Source organism: Sycon ciliatum, chromosome 4 (genome assembly GCF_964019385.1).
Source record: "Sycon ciliatum chromosome 4, ocSycCili1.1, whole genome shotgun sequence".
Classification (NCBI taxonomy): Eukaryota; Metazoa; Porifera; class Calcarea; order Leucosolenida; family Sycettidae; genus Sycon; species Sycon ciliatum.
The window spans coordinates 38,327,354-38,344,612 of record NC_088646.1 but is presented as its reverse complement, the minus strand read 5'-3'; the positions used below and the strand labels follow the sequence as shown (position 1 = coordinate 38,344,612).

Below are 17,259 nucleotides of genomic sequence, written 5' to 3'. Positions count from 1 at the left end.
CTATTGGACGATGCAACACAAAATTTAATTTTGTGTTGCATCGTCCAATAAGGCATGATGTTTTTCCAGGCAATAAGCACAAAATTAATTGCCGTGAAGTCCAAATGAACTCTTCTAGAAACCAAGGCAATACCGGTAGAGGTGGCACCTAGTAACAGTAATACTGGACATGGATATTGAAATAAACTGTACTCAGCAGGGAGTAGTATGTATTTCACTACTCCCTGCTACTCAGTGACTTTTTACATTTTACAGTCTACGTTTTATTATTATTATTATTTAAAAATTCGACGAGGAGCCAATAATTTTAATATGGCAATAAGTAGGACGAGCTGAAGCGACATGTGGACTACTTTATTAACAATGTAAGCGATGGAGACGATGCAAGAAACAATCTAAAGGGTAAGGAAAATACATGTAAGAAGAAAAAGGGCAATGGAAAAAAAGATGATTCGAACAAGTTTTCGTACAACACTCTTCAGGAATCACCGTTGTACTAAAGAACAAAATGAGAACAAAGGAAATAATATAGCAATCAAGGTAGGGTGACACGATACAATGACAGCACTGGAATATCGAGGTGCGATTTCTCACAAAAGCGTGCAGAACACAAGGGTATACAAGTAAGAACTAAGCGTGACAAGTGTGTATCAGTAACAAAAACAAAAAAGTGAGAACGAATGATAATAATAACAATAATAAACAAGAAGGTGACAAAACACATTTAGGCACAAGTGGCAACAACGTTGCCACACTACACAAAAGAACATTATTTGAACAATTTTAGGGTAATAACACTATCTTTCTGGACACACAAATTCGGCTTATGAATGCGCTGACAAACAGCTTCCAAAACTTGTAACTGCAAAAGATAACCATGACGAGCACGGCACAAAACAGAAAAACAGGAATCAGAATAAGTACAACAGTCAGTACTAGAAACCAAATGATTGTATACTGAAGACTTATTACGAGACGGACGCACACAATCTCGACTCACGCGCACACCCTCACACTAACTCTCACCCTCACTCAGCTCACCTTCTCCCTCCCTGTCCGAATCAGAACCTGCTCCGTCATCCACAACGGTTCGACTCTCCTCCTCACTTGCATCGTCCTGCGTCTCACCTTCACCACCCACGCCAACCGTGAATGCCGTTGCCTTCATGTCAGTCGTCGTCCTTTCCGATTGTTTCCTTTGTATTTTTACCGTGAATTCATAGGTCCGGTTGTAATCTGCTGTAGATCTCCGTGGTCTGTCATTTGCTGCCTTGTTTTGTGGATTAGTTGTTGTTGTTGTTGGATGTGAACCTGGTGTTGTTGTTGGATGTGAAGCTGGTGTTGTTGTTGCAGCCATGGTTGTTGGTCTTTTTGTTGAATCCAGCTCTAGTTCCGGTGGGACAAATCGACCGCCGCGGGTGCTCTCCACCAACACATACCTCGAAGGAGGAGGGTCAGGGGGAGGCAGAGGTGCTGTCACCACTCGAGGCACAGCCCCATGCAAAGCACCCAGAGGCACAGACTTAGGCACACCCGAGGGCTGCACCAATGGCGGTTCCGCACGCACCTCCACAGAGCTGCCAAGCTCAAGCCCGTCCAACACAGATGTCAGAGGGGGAGCGGCAGACAGCGGCAGGGAACTATCCTGCCGTGTAGGTGATGGGTGTTTCCTAGGCCTCCCGCGTTTGGGCCTCTCAGATTGCGCACTGGGTGGAAGGATGTGAAGTGGAGTGTGTTGTTTGATACGTGCGTTCAGGTGCTGAACAGTCCTACCAACATACCGACTAGCACAATGTCGGCATTCGAAGTTGTAGATAACATGACTGAGGTGGAGGGTTGGTAGGACGTCCTTCCGCACCGTGAACGCACGCATTGTTGTGAAGACTGGCACAAAATGTACTGCATAATAAGTACGACGGACGATAGACTTGACTTCGCGACACACTTTGATCGATTCCTGCCCCTTCCATGGCAAACATAGATAGACGGGACAGCGAGGTGGACCAATCAGCACCGATTTCGGTTTCTGCTCCATGGACAGAAACTTACGCAACAAGAATTCCGGATAGCCATTCTTCAAGAAAACAGATCGAAGAAAATCGAGCTCGGCCTGCAGCTTACTGGGCGAACGTTGCGCACGGTCCACGAGGTTACGAACTAAGTTGACCTTGTATTGAGACGAACAATATGAATCGAAGGCAATGTACTGACCAGTGAACGTAGGCTTACGATACATAGAAGTCAACATTTCACAGCCAGTCTTCTCTACAAGCACGTCTAGAAATGACAACTTACTAGACTGCTCGTGCTCGCGGTTTAGGTATTTGTATGATCGTGCACGCTGCTTTCTATCCTCTCACGACTTCTTGAGATTCTCTATGCTCCTTTCGGAAAATGACCAGAAACAACGTATCCATCTAATCACAAAACATGACAAGACCTACAATTGGCTAAGACAGAAAAGATATGGACATGTCACCATCGATCCTGATACCACCATAATTAACATGACATCACTAGAGCTGACCACTCTTCAGAAAGAGCTCCTTTGTCGTGGAACCGATTTCGGGATTCCACCAAAATCAAACAAGAAGGAAGTCATCATGACCGAGTTTGAGCTCCTTTACCGCAAGTTATTACGCTTCAGACCGGTGTCCGAGTCACAACAGTCCATTTGCGCCGCAAAGATCCGGGCAGAGGCCGAGGAACACGCTGATGCATTATTTTTTGTCTTCACAAGTATACTTTCAAGCCTTCTCGTCAGGTGAAATACAGCCAAGGGAAAAGGAACAGGAACAGTGGATTAAATACAGTAAGAAGGTGGTAAAACAGCGTAAAAAGAAAGAAAGAAGATAGCTAAAGTAAACAGCGAAAATTGCAATAATGACACAAAGGTGCAAATGCGAGAAAACTCAATACGCGTGACATGTAGTGCGACAACAAGAGACAACCACTGGACATACATGTAACTAACGAGGTTTTGACGACCTACCTAACAGCCTAAGTGTGAATTTGATTTGTTTCTGCTTGCAAAGGTTGGGTTTCTTTGTGTGGATGTATACAGCTTCCAAAACATTCAGCAACCTAGCACTGCGTACACGTGACACAATCGAAAAACAATCATCTGAATACACAGCACGACAATCAGGATGCTCAAACAAATGACTAGCAATGGACGACTCATACTTATCAGAACTAACATCAGAACAATCAGCATGTGCGGTGGACACATCCGATTTCACATGGCTAGTCGAGTGGACTCTAGCCGTTGCCTCTGTCTGTGCTTTAGTCGCTGCCATCGCCGCCGTTGCCGATCTTGTCATTCTTCTGGTTGATGCGGTTCCCGTCACTGCCACGCCAGTAGGTGTCTTGTCCGGTTGATTTTCTGGTGGTCTAGTTAATTGTGAGGTGACGTTGCTTGGTGTTGATGCCGCTGCGTTGGACCATCTTGTACCAGGATGATTCTTTGCTGGACGTCCCCTCCGTGGTCGAGTGGATCGTGCGTGTTGTGGAATAAGGTGTAGCGGTGCGTGTTGTCGGATGCGTGCGTCCAGATGTTGAAGAGTCCTACCTACATATCGGCTCTCACATTGCCGACACTCGAAGTGATAAATCAACTTGGATAATTGGCCTGTAGGTAGGACGTCCTTCCTCACCGTGAACGCACGCACCGTGGAGTAGATGAAGCAAATATGAACATTATGGTAATTGGACTCCACGGCAGACTTAACCCGACGCTGAACCATACGTGATACTGACTCGCCCTTCCACGGTAAACATAGGTATACTGGATTAGTGGAAACTTCAGCATTCTTCTTTGGACTGGTCTCAGTTACATACTTCACAATAACAGACTTGGGGTATCCATTGAGACGAAACAGCGCACGTAACTTCTCCAACTCCTGCTCCAACCTTGAAGACGAACAAAGGCGACGTGCACGATCCACCAAATTACGTAACAAATTGATCTTATACAGTGTCGCGCAACCTTCTTACTGTATTTAATCCACTGTTACTGTTCCTTTTCCCTTGCCTGTATTTCACCTGACGAGAAGGCTTGAAAGTATACTTGTGAAGACAAAAACTTTCAAGATGTTTGTAATGAGCCTGAAGTGTGTCCTTTTCATGAGTATTATCGCATTTTTGTCTCAGAGGAAACTGATTATTATTATTATTATTATTGCAAAGCTTTCCTTTTGATCTTGTCTCTTATTGTTGTGACCTTTCCACAATATTGTGTTGCATTGTCAAAAAAAAAAAAAAAAACCATCTAGTAACAGTGCTGCGAGTGTGGCTTGTAGGCTGAGGCTGAGTTAGGGGTGAAAGGACTACCGATATTATAAGTCGACAAGTCGGCTGGCCAGTCGATAGGCCATTCAATAAGGTTGAGTCAATAGAAGGAAAACCATAAAACTGTTAACTTTTAAAACAACTCGCACTTAGGAGTTAGGGTCGTCGGGTCGTCCAGTGTTTGTCGCACTACATTGTACATATCACGCTGCGCTGAAAGGGTTTCTTCACACTTTCACCTTGTTGTCATCCTTTGGTATGTACGTGTATGGCTCATGCATTTCTCGCATTTCTCCGGGAGATCAAGGCACAAAATTAAAAGTAGTTTACTTGTGATTGTTGTGAACCGTCACGGTTTTCATTTTGCAGAACCTGAAGTGTGTGGTTTAGTTATACTTCGAAGTAAGAAGCTAGAGAGAATCCAACGAAACGCTGCTGGGCTACTTCCAGCACTAGTACCACTCGGCCTCCCTCTTTGCATACACCTAGCCATTCCGCACACAGTCTAGTTAATTCTACACTGCACCAAGTGGCCCATGACACTCTCTTCTTCAGTTTCAAAGCTTAAGTACTAGCAGGTAATAGTTGCCCATGTACACCATCCATGATCCACTACAAAGACTCGATCGTATGCCTCATGGCGTATCAAAATTTTCATATTCTGACGTTCGCAAGCTAATGGTGTTTAAAAGTATTAAACACTGGCTACAGGAAAATCTTAAATTTTTAACAAGATAGGAACTCATCAGTACAGAGGAGAATCAGCTACCCGTACCGTGTTGAGTGAAAGGGCTGAGTGAAAGGCCTGAACTAAACACTAGGAAAGGTGCTCATCGCCGAAATCGCTACCACTATCTCTTGAGCTAAACAATGCTGTTTTATTATAGAAGATACTTGCGCGTCCCCAAACTCCCACTTGTGACCAACCAACGCGAAAGGAATGGTGCACACAGGACAGGATAAGAAACCTTTTTTACCGGCAAACAAAACACAATTTGCAATTTATGGAAGAGTAGAACACAATTCAAATATTGAAAACAATTGCATGAAAGGAAAAATGTGGAGCCCTCCTCAACTACAGCAGAATCAGTCAAAGAAGCGAGCACTGGCTAAATGTGCATGATGGGTTTCGGCACACTCGCACCAGGCATCCTCAAACTGTAAGTAAGGTATGACCGGCACGATCAAGTGGCCGCGGGACGGGTGCTCACTAAAATCGAAGTGAGGGCAAGATCACGGATGCGGCGATCGCGCGACGAGCTAGCTATCCTCGCACTTGGGAGTGAGAGGCACTGAGACTTCCCATCTCACTCTCCGCGCTAACGTAGAGCTGCATCTGCCAACTAGCATAGCGGTGACCTGGCACGAGCGAAACTTATACTTCCTCGGCTTCCCTCCCAGGTAGTAGCTGCTACATGGTTGAGTTTCTCAACGTGAAGATAAGAGGTCCAGTCGTATCGTAGATCTACTATTACTAACTCACGAGATGATTGTACATTCATGCAACTAACTGTTACTTTCTTGATTTTGAAGTGTTTCACGCCAAAGCAACCATCAGACAACTAAAGATGTCACAACTTTCTAAACACTATCCATCCAGTCAGGTGATAGCTCAGATACTAGTATGCGAACTTTACTTTCCATAGCACTACGACCAGAGCTGCAGCATAACGTTAGAAATATTTGGATTGTGTGTCGTATGCGGACAACGGTTTGAAATCTGGTCATTGGCATTTGCGCTTCCCCTGCTCCAGCCTTATCTGCTGGTAGCAGAGTCCAGTCAGGATCGAAACTGGGAGTTTTTGTTAGCTGTCAAGTTTGTGGTGTATCTTGTAGGCTAGACCAATGATGGATCGTGAGACAGCTGCCAAACAAGGTCTCCCAGCCCCGCTAAGCACTCCAAGGAGTAGTCCAGTCAAGCAAATGGCTGTTGCAGTCCCCAATCGTGAATGGTTACCGCTGCACTCAGCCAGATTCCTACAGCTAATGAAATCACTGGCTATGGTCTATGTGATGGCTTACCTCATCACACAGCGACATCAGTGGCAGAGCATGATCAGAGGTAAGAATTTGGTATTCTTCAGTAAAATGTTATTAAACCAACACATGACTGTGTATGTGCCGCGCCTACTTAAAAGTCGTTGTAGTCAGTGCAGTAACCATGGTTATCATACCAATGTGTTAGTGTGTTAGCCACATGTGTTAGTCACATCGTTGAGTTTGTAGGGGGGGGGGGGGGGGCTATGCATAATGTTCACTGATAACGCTATTGTCGTAGGCACATGGATAATATTCATGGTGTGTGTGTGTGTGTGTGTGTGTGTGTGCGCGCGCGCGCGCACGTGTGTGTGTGTGTGGGGTGTGTGTGTGTGTGTGTGTGTGTGTGTGTGTGTATGCTCCCTTCATTCCCTTTTCTGCAGACAAGAGCAAATGCGACTGCATACTGGATGGGTCCACAGTTGGTAGAGAAGAAGGACAACATGACCAGTTGGACTGCACACCCAGGCGTTTTGACAGCCAGTATGTTGTTATCTTGGCATTCAGACCTCTTTTTCTTTTTTGTAGCAGTAACTTATTAGTTATTACCGTTTTGTCCTGAACAAATATACAAATACTATTACTCCATACCGGATGCCGTCGGCAACATGAAGCAAGAAAACAGAAATAAATAAGGAAAAGAAAACATTCGACAAATGAAAACTACTTTGAAGTACAATAGTCTCATGGTCTCAGTGTTTCCGTGCTGTATGCATCTGTGCCCTATACTCAGCTTTCATTGGGTTCCTACCAATCTCCATCGTTATTTCCTGTGTCTTTTTCTGCCCACGTCTTCTTCCAGAACAGCTAAGACATGTTTGCGCAATTCAAAAATTCTCTTTATCGGTGATTCTCGGATCAATTTGCTCAAGAATAGGTTTATTGAGTTACTGCACCCGTATCCTAAACCAGAAGACAAGAAACTGCACGCTAGGCATCGCAGACACATACATGTGAGTACTAAGTTGTGGGTGGGGTTTATTGTGTGGTATTTCTTCTTCATTTCTCCGAAATGCACTCTCTGCGCAGCTCATTGAAGAGACCAATGATGGCCTTTCAGCACCGTGATAACAAGCAGCTGCCAACTGCTATTCTAGTACATGTACTGTATAGCACACGCTATTCTCACGCACACTATTGTCACGCACGCTATTGTCATCTGCTGTTTGCTGCACAGAACCTGAACACGACAACAATTATCAAGGATGCTGCGATACAAATGGTAAGTGCGACTAACATTTTGAAAATCCAAGTTTCCAGTTGCTTTGGATTTGCCACAGTTTGAACTGTTTTGAAAGAGTTCGACCAAACGTGTTGATTTGAACTTGGGCATGGAAGTGCTGCTCTGGATTGAAAGGTTGAAAAAGACAAAAGAAAATCATAATTTTGAAACCAAGTGGAAGTTTACAGCTAAATCACCGTACTGTATTTGTTCTACGCAACAGTTACATTGTAGCTGCCTCAGTATCTTTTGGATGTGGGTGTGTGCTGTGTGGTGTGTGCTGTGTGCTGTTTGTGGATGCACCCTTATCGATCAACGCCGGGCCACTCTGCACTACCAGGAGTTCGTTTGGGACGTCTTCATCGGCGAGTCATGGCTGGCCTTGTTCAGGTATTTGCGATCAGTGAGTTTTGCTGCTGCTGCACGTGGTTATACTACTAAAGTCTAATATAGGAGCATGATGAGTCGCACTATAAGTCTATAGGCTGGCAGTGTTTTCCTACTGTGCGCTATGCAAAATGCTTGCACCTACGGCCCTGTGTGGGCGTATGGACGTAAGCATTAACAAATGGCCATGCAGTAATATTGTGCTGCTCTCAGCAGCTGCTGGTACTAGATGCCCATTCACCATACCACTTTTTGCTATGCGACATGCGGCATAGGCTGTTTCGTGTATCAAGATAGCATCAACAAAAACACGTCAAATTCGGCAATTACCGAGTTTAGGCTGTATACATGTAGCTAAATGTTCACTTCACAAAATTCACATACGGGTAAGGCAACAAAGAACAAACACGAGCGGGTAATATTGCACATTCAACTAAGCCCATTATTTGGTATGCTGACACCTCTCTGTCTACTCCCTTTATACCTAGGCTCAATAGTATGTGAATGGTTATGTACTCTTGCTACGTAGGCTTATGCACGTTCTTAACCAGTCTACACTGCAATTTGAGGAAACTTTTAAAACGTTTCACCAATATTCGGTATTTGCCTTGGCCCTAGTCCTTTCCTTAGATCAGAACTTGTGCTGTTTTTGTTTGTGCATCGGGAATCTGTACTTCACTAGTACATAGCAGAAGGTTTTGGTCTGTGAATTTCGTTCAGCAGTGACTGAAGTATGATGTACTGCGCAGCTGTCATGTGGTATAGCAGAAGCTTTTGCGTAGTTTTTTTGCTTCTCTATTCTGTGTTTCTGACTTGCAGAATCCGTTGGACAGCGCGGACTTGATTGTGGCTGGGGCAGCATTGGTAAGTTTTCCGGAACTTCACTTGAAAGACCTATCACCACAGGATGCTTGAATTATCACAGTGAAAGGAATCATTTTGTGTGCAGTTCCAACAGTATACAGTGTACTTGTACAGTGCTGGCAACTGAAATCCGACCCCCGGAGCGGTGGGTTCACATTCTTTGCGAGGTGAGCACACCGCTGAGTCAGGGGTCGGATTTCAGTTGCCAGCACTGTAGATCTACTGTCTACAAGTATAGTTGCAGTAGAGCTACAGTGCTGGCAACTGAAATCCGATCCCCCTGACTCAGCGGTGTGCTCACCCCGCAAAGAATGTGAAGTTTGTGAACCCACCGCTCAGGTGGTCGGATTTCAGTTGCCAGCACTGTAATAGTAATCTACCCATAGTGAAATGACCTATTTTAATTATTGCAACACCACATGTTTGTCCGATCTGAAAAAGCATGCGTTGCATAATGTACCGTATTCTCTGGAGTATAAGCCGCACTCGAGTATAAGCCGCATCCAGATTTTTGTCACGAAATACAGACATTTACCCTATTTATCATCGTTAATTTGATCATCATTGTAAAAGCCCCACTCACTTTTTTGAGTGAATTGTTGGTGTTCATACTCCGGAAAACATGGTAAGCTTTGTGTGCATGGTTTCGTCTTTAGTGGACAATGCGAAGGGATCCATCACTTGAGGAACTAAACCGATATGAAGGTATGTCACACAGGCACACTCTAAACTATTTGTTAACAGGAGGTTCTGCTCCCGCTCTCTCTTTGTAGTGTATGCATTCATAGTGTGATGCTTGTTTGTCACATACGTTTCTTCATGCTGTTCTGCTGTTTTATTCTCTTAATGTATGTACCAGAAGTAATCACTGATGAATTCTGGAGAAAATCGTTTCTGTCAAAACGAATCCGTGTCTGTTGGTTGTGGATTGGTTGTGTTTGTTTCCCAATTCCATCCGGGTAACCATGGTAACTCTCTGGGACATTGTGCCATTGCAGCCAACACGGAATCTGTGCTTCAATTGCTGTCATTACTGGTGCGAGAATCGGACACAAATTTGGTGTGGTTAAAGCAAGGTGAGTTGTCTGCAGTGAGAGAATCATGGAAACAGAGAATATTCCTTTGCTATCTGCACTATCAATATGACTGCCTGCAGAATGAATTGCTCAACAACTACCTGAACACAGCAGCTACAAATTCATGCTTCTAAAAAACCCGTTCCAGTATTGTGTATGGCCATCATGGGGTGGAGGTGATCGAGATTCGATGACTATGTGTTGCACATGATAATTTTTTCGAACAATTGTAGTATTTGGGTGTGGCCTGCGCATTCCTATTACTTTGCTCATGGTGCAGCATTTGTCAACGAATCACTGCTTATACCAAGAAGAAAGAACATCACCAACCTCCTTATCCGAAAGTACAATGACGCTGTCGATATAAATTGGTGAGTGCTTGCTACGGAGTTGATACAAGTACAAGTAGGAGTCAGCCAGCCTGGCACCAACACTGGGTGACTGCTAGTTTACAGCATGAACATTGTGCTTTCAACAAGTTTCGGGTTCTTTCTTACATTGAATCGTAGATGCACTGGCTATAGTGTGCAGGTGTAACATAAAGGGTATAATGTCATGTTGACTTCTCATCCTTTCAATGCTGTCATTGTCAGTCAATTGTATGATCATTTGTGAGCACTGAGCAGAGAGGAAAGAATAATCATGATAAATTATGTGTTGCAACCTTTACATTCACACGATCATCAGCAAACTGGACTGTGTAGGTTTCGGTGGAATTGAGAGTTGTAACGGAATTCGTCCCTCCTTGCTAAAGCTCTGACTAGCACTGCTTGCAGAGCACCCATTGTGTAGCGGAGCCGCACTCACGGTATGACTCTATCTTTGTCTTCTCTCTTCTCTCTTCAGGCAGCGTTTCAGGACTCCGGGCATGTTTCTCTTCAGTCCCGGTCATGTGCCGTTGATTCCAGATGGCTTGCACTACACTGATGATGCCAATGACGAAGTCAGTACAGTAACTGTTTGCTTGGCCATGACAGTGGGGTGGCATCTTCTGGGCACTATTGTTGTTGTTGCATAAATGTTGCCTTTGATTTCATGAATGGCTGCAGAGTCAATCAGATGTGACACTGATTCTTGAGTGATTGCATTGTAGTGTTGTATAGTGATGTGTTCTTTTACCAAAGTCTGAAAGGGATCTGTGAATGATCGATTTCATTGAAGATTTCAAGATGTTTGCACATGTTAACATCGCCCCATACTACGGGCTGGCTAGAGAAGTACACCCTCCCGGCGAACACCCCCCCCCCCCCATACACTAGCACGTGTCTAGAAGTTTCTTTGGTGGTGTATTGTATGGTAATGTATTGTACAGACCGTCCAAGCCATCCTGAACGTCCATTGTAACTCACAACTACCGGTTACTGACAGGAAGACCTGTTGCCAAGGGTTACTGCACTCAATCACTGCTCCACAGGTTGTGCTACTGGTTATGTTTGTATGCAGGTTAGTTACCATGGATACGAGATGTACATGTACTAGTCAGGTGAAAATGAAGGAATTTGAAATGTGTCCGTTGGCACATCTGTTCCAATGCCTAGACACTGGCAGTAATTATGCTATGTGTACACTTACTTCTGTATTTGATAGTAAATACACCAAGGTGACTGTGCGGGTTATTCTGAGCCTATTCCCTTACCAGCTGTTTGCCGTTTCAATGTAGCTTGTTCTCCTCTTAGCAAAACATCACAATCTATCTATTCAATTCAGTTTAACTGGGGACAAGTGGATGCCTATACTATAGTGGTGCGAGCCTCTACATGTACTAGGTTTAGAGAAAGTGGATACAGAGAATATGGCTCGCAATTTAGTGGAGGTAGAGTAAGGAGAGGAGACGCTTCAACTGATATGGGAGTATGGAGAGGGCCAGAGGTGAGACCGATACGTTGATTCACATTCAAATGATCTGCTGTTGCGTGGCCTGTGTTCCGCTCCTCTGGATGTTTTACGCTTGTTAGGTTATTTTGTGTCTGTGTCTACATGATTACAGTGCCATCATATCGTTCTGGGGACTCTGGTGCAGGCATACATGTAGCTGGTCACGTTCTCTTCTCGGTTCACCGAGTCAAAGCTCTATCCGTGATACAGGTAATACAGGTAATACAGGTACACCTTGTTTCAGCAGCCACTGGACATGTGCTACATGGGAATTCTGACTAAATCATAGGGACTCGGACTGGATATAGGAGATTGACTGGATACAGGGCGTAACAAACATGTATTTTTTACTTTAAAGGAGTACAGAGCCACAGGGATAGATGAACTTGTAACAGGAACAAGAAAAGAATAGGCAGTGAGGCATGCCGTGTGTTACGCTCTGAGACTGGAGGAAGGAGCAATGCCCTTATGATGCCGGGGTTATGAGTTCAGCACCTTCAACTGTACTTGTGCATATTTGGCACATTTAAAAGTTATGATCTGAATCTCTCTCTCATGTGTGTATGCATGTATTGCAGGTCAACAGCACGCTGCATCACCTGTTGTGATGATCTGTCAGTGCATCACATTGCTTGGAATAGTGCTTCTCTACACCTACTTAGCTGACAGGACACCAGTATTCACGAAAGAGGAGAAACATTTCAACTGGACATCATTTGCTGTTCCTTTGGCAATTTTGGGAATTCTTGGCTTTGTGACGTACCAACCAGTCAAAGATGCTTCTGTTCTAAACCGTCAGCAAACATGTGAAACACGAGGATGGATGCAGCTAGTACTGCTAGTGTATCATTACACAGGTGGTAGCAGGGTATGTACCGTAGTGTAGATACAACCAAGCTGCGCGACGCTTATTTACTCTTGGTAGTATTGTAGCATATGGTGACCTTGCAATACCGGTACCAAGCACATGGGTACTGTAGACATTAGGCACTGTTTTGTATAACCTGTGTTAATCAAGCATTGTTCTATGAAAACGGTTACTGTTAGAGAACCAATGTCTCCGGGACCTTCCAACCATGCTTCTACATACTGGTGATCCTGCTTAGAAAGTTCACGTGCCTAAAAAGATCAATGTTCTGGACTACCAGAGGATGATCACTTGATACAGGTTTGCTTGCACTATTGTATTCCTGATAACCAACACTATGACACCTCTTTGCATGTTTGCCAGTACCCGCAGTGCATGTAATGTATTTACACAGTGCTCTCCCATGTCATCAGCTGGTTGTGATTTGCCCCGCATGTACTAACGTAGTGGAGTTCTGGATATTTCAGGACCATGCTATCAGGCCAGTTGGACATTCGCTGGACCGGTGTAGAGCAGTTTAAACCTCCCTTACGCGGCAAGCCTTTCAACTCCGTATTCAGTCCTGACTGTTCTCAATCAAGCAATGGAAGTCACTCTGTCATCAGGACATCTCTGCATACTGGACATAATGTGTTTGGTCACCAAAGTGTCCGGAATACTGGAGAGGTACCACTGCGCACATACGTGTCCTGACAGGGAATATTATAACACATTCAGTACATCTGACGAGGTCTTTTTATATTCTGGGCTGTATTTCCCTCTGCAGGTTCTTGGTCTGTACTATGTAGTTCGACTGATTGTCGCAATGTACATCTTCCTAAGCGCCTATGGACATTACACGTATGGTTTGAAGCGTGGAGCAAGCAGTTGGTCTCGTGTAGCTGAGGTCCTGTTCCGTCTAAATCTCTACACCGTTCTACTGTGCTTGACTATGGATGTACCGTATCTTCACTACTATTTTGTACCACTGATCTCAGCATGTTACTTACTAGTACTACTGGTTGCTGCCATACCTCCAGTTGGTGAGTACATTTATTATTCAATGAACAGAAGTTCAGTAGGTTCGGGACATTTTTGTTCCAATTTTCATTTTCATAATTTCAAAGTTCGAGTGAAATCAGTGTACATGTATTATTTTCTCCTTTTCTCCTGGAAAATTTGGTGTAAGGTAAACTTTAATTTGAACCGCAGTGAAGAGACCGTTTTTGGAGGTTGGAGTTGAGAAGTGAAGTTTCCTAAATTTCTCCTCTTTATGTAATTATGTATTCCTCAGCATGGGATCTGAACAAGTCACCATGGATGCAGGTACTCAAGGCAAGCTGTTTCGCTATCGTTTTCGCCTTGTATCGGATGCAACCTGTGAGTACGGATGCAGTCAACTTTACCATCATCCTGTATAGGATGGTCCGTATTTTTCATTCTTGTCAAGGAAGAAGTGCTTGTGTGTGGACATTGCAAGCTCACAGTTACCCCGTACGGTCATCATGAATCAACTAACGTGTTACTTGGGATATCTCTGCCTTTGTCAGTCACCACAGTGCATCGATAGTTTACCACTAGTACATGAACTTAGTTTTAAAACGCACGGCATACCAGTTGATCACAGCTAAAGCAAGTTCAAGATTGGCTCTTTAGCTATTCTTGGATTTGGCAAATGTTGATGAATATGCTGGTCTATAGTAGTACTGAGTTTGTCAGTTCATCATTCTGTTGCACACAGGATATGTTCAACTGGATATTTTCCTTCCCACCGCTCTCCCAACTCTTCCTGGATGATGACAACTCCCTACACGAGTGGACATTTCGTTTTGGACTAGACATCCTGGCTGTGCCATCGGGTATCCTGTGTGCCGTAATGCTACATCGATTCCCACAAATCAATGGGTGGATATGTTCAAGGAGTATTGGTAATAACTTGATGACAATACTTTCAGCCATGACATTGGTATGCGATTCTCGATTGTACTTACTTGCATGTAACTACTTGTACATGTATCAGGTTCATTGGAAGTTGGAACACGTGCTGACTATAGTAAAAATGACATCCAATGGACTAACGTTACAGACTGATCATTTTGCTGAAGTGAAACATTTTCATCTACACAAGGCAATGTGTGGAAGATTCTTCACAAGAAAGGCATACACTGTACTTCTATGTTGATCCTATACTGAGTCCAACATATAACCGAGGAATTTATTACAGGAGCACATCAGAAGCATGATGAAACATGGAATTTTATGTTAAGTATGCTCACTGCTGCACACTGTGACAGTGTACTTTGAATACTTTTCTGATTTCAATGCTGTCACCATTGTTTCTTTGTCATGACCATGCCTATTCTCTTGCACAGGTAGTGTACTGTGGAATGATGGCAACAAACTGTACTAGTAAACCAGAGTGTAATCTTCTACATACCTACCTATCACCAATCATGGTAAGTAACAACTGAATATCGATACTAACATGCATATCGGTGATGTGATGGGGTACGTTCGTTAATGTGAGCATTATTCATGTATACACGGTTGTGTCTAGTCGTGTTCTGATGCCATACATGTACATGTACTTCACTCGGAAGGAGTAGCAATTAGCAATCCATGGCGAAGGCGCAATGTTTCGGTGCAATCCATGTTTATGTGTTACTTTCCAAATCCTAAACCTCCACAGCTCGTAGGATTTGTTCTGGTGCGTAACACTTGGGAACCACTACGCCACCATTACAGTCAGTTCTTTGACTGGGTGGGAATCTACTCGTTGGAGGTAAGCTGGCCTGTAATAATCATGGTTCTTCTAGCCGAAGGGGTAGGGGGGGGGGGGGGACAACACCCCTTTCCCTACTCTGATTGTGCACCCCGTACTCTGATAGCGTACCACCCTCCAGTCAGTCAGTTCGACTTTTGTGCTTTTTCAGTTCAGATAAAGGAAATGGTGCCACAAATAGATCGGTCCGGCCGGGTGCTTGCTGCGCTCATACGTTGCATTTTGTGTGACAAGACAACAGTTGAACATGGAAAAATGGGTGACTGTTTGTTTCCCTTACACCTCCCCCCCCCCCCCCCCCACACACACACATCCAATATTTCCTGACTGGAACCCTGATAATACAAAGCGGAATCAAAGTGCCTTGCAACGTGTTAGTTTAGGATTACATGTACTGTCAGCACTCTGGGCACATCCTTCGGTGGATTACATGTAAGCATTTGCAGCTCTGACTGTGCACAAGAACACACTGATGATAATACATAGCTGTTGTTCATAGCAATCTATCTTGGAAGGGTTTGCGGCGTTTCACTACAATGTGTGTGCGCTATTTGACACACAGCTGTTTGATTCGTCTTCTTTCCACTGCAGCTTTTCATCGCCCAGTATCACATCCTGCTGGCTAATGATACACGTAGTCTACTTGTCCTGGTCGAGGGTAATCCAATTCTCAACATCTGCATCGTCACAACCATCTTTGTACTGGTATCACACACTGTAGCTGAGTGTACACACATGCTGGTCAACGTCATGAAAGGCCTCGCATCTGAGAATGAGAATGATTAGCTCTGAACATATGCAATACAATTATTCTAGTACAGTGTACTGGAAGAGGATGTTTAATTTATTTAACTAACAAAATTAACGAAGGGCGAAGGCATTTACATCAATCACCACACCACAACTGCGCTCTCCGGCTAACCTTCTTGAAGGGCGAATGGGGAGTAATTGATAATCGCAGGAAAGAACTCATGCATCCATGCAAGGTCACACCTCCAGTCAAGAACGCCTCGCATAAGATGCCGATCGAACTTTTTCGTTCTCTTCTCTTTTTTTCTTTTTTAAAAAAATATTTTGAGTCCTACCCCAGTTACCCAAATTCTTCAATTATCCAAATCAACAAGTCGCTCTGCTTTGTACATCAAGCCGTATGCAATAATATGACGGTGTGAATTTTCGATACCTCCTTTGTCTTTTTATTAAGAGTTCATCAACCTGTGGGTTACTACTGACTTACTGACTGCCTTGGTAGTTTGTAAATTTACTCACTAGCTGCAAAAAAGGCACAATGAAATAGAGTCCAACCTTTTACAGGGCAATATTGACCCCAATACTGAATCACGCACAACAATTGCAACTCTGCCGTATTAACCTGGCTGGAGTTTCAGTACAAATTTTCAGTGCGAGGTTTGTCACGAACAAGACTAAGGTTTTTCGGTGTCAACGTCGCTATAGCCTGAGTATAGGGCCTTTGTAATTACTCCAAATCAGCTGAAAGTGTACAGGGAGAATGTAAATCCCATGCTGAATCGATTGCTACCTCTTCAGTAGGGTTTCCTAGAAAAAACGGAATCCAGGAATCCAGCTTACACTGGCTATCTGCAGTCGCTACAGTGTCCACATAGCCGTGCCCAAATACTACTAGTGCCTCTATGGGTTTGGTTGCTTTCATTATCGTGACCAGGCAAACATCGACTGAGAAGGTGCCGGATTTCTCTACTACATGTACATTGTACTTGAGAACGGATTTATCCACAAAGCCAATAGCGTGAAACCATAAAGAAGGAACCAAAGCAAAAAGACAACCCAAATTCGGCAATAAACGGAATATTGTGTAAGATTGAACACAAAGGCTTGACAAGAAAACTACTAGTATGTG

The 17,259-nt window shown here is 44.0% G+C and overlaps 1 protein-coding gene across 3 annotated transcripts; it reads left to right on the top strand.

Moving 5' to 3' along the window:
• Positions 1–5,714: 5,714 nt before the first annotated feature.
• On the top strand, positions 5,715–16,613 carry LOC135816047 (N-acetylneuraminate 9-O-acetyltransferase-like). Of its 3 annotated transcripts, XM_065329407.1 has the most exons (19): positions 5,715–6,352; positions 6,711–6,810; positions 7,130–7,280; positions 7,505–7,549; positions 7,890–7,952; positions 8,756–8,800; positions 9,457–9,505; positions 9,799–9,876; positions 10,157–10,247; positions 10,723–10,819; positions 11,189–11,319; positions 11,864–11,961; positions 12,330–12,619; positions 13,386–13,641; positions 13,893–13,978; positions 14,340–14,564; positions 14,971–15,054; positions 15,288–15,380; positions 15,972–16,613. In XM_065329407.1, exons 1-19 carry the CDS (start codon positions 6,136–6,138, stop codon positions 16,164–16,166), a joined length of 2,394 nt encoding a protein of 797 aa, XP_065185479.1. In that variant the 5' UTR covers positions 5,715–6,135; the 3' UTR covers positions 16,167–16,613. The 3 variants fall into 3 exon arrangements, with proteins under 3 accessions (XP_065185479.1, XP_065185480.1, XP_065185481.1); XM_065329408.1 differs by lacking the exon at positions 6,711–6,810 and having other exon boundaries at positions 6,132–6,352; XM_065329409.1 differs by lacking the exons at positions 5,715–6,352; positions 6,711–6,810 and having other exon boundaries at positions 7,220–7,280; positions 7,890–7,939; positions 15,972–16,611.
• Positions 16,614–17,259: the final 646 nt, after the last annotated feature.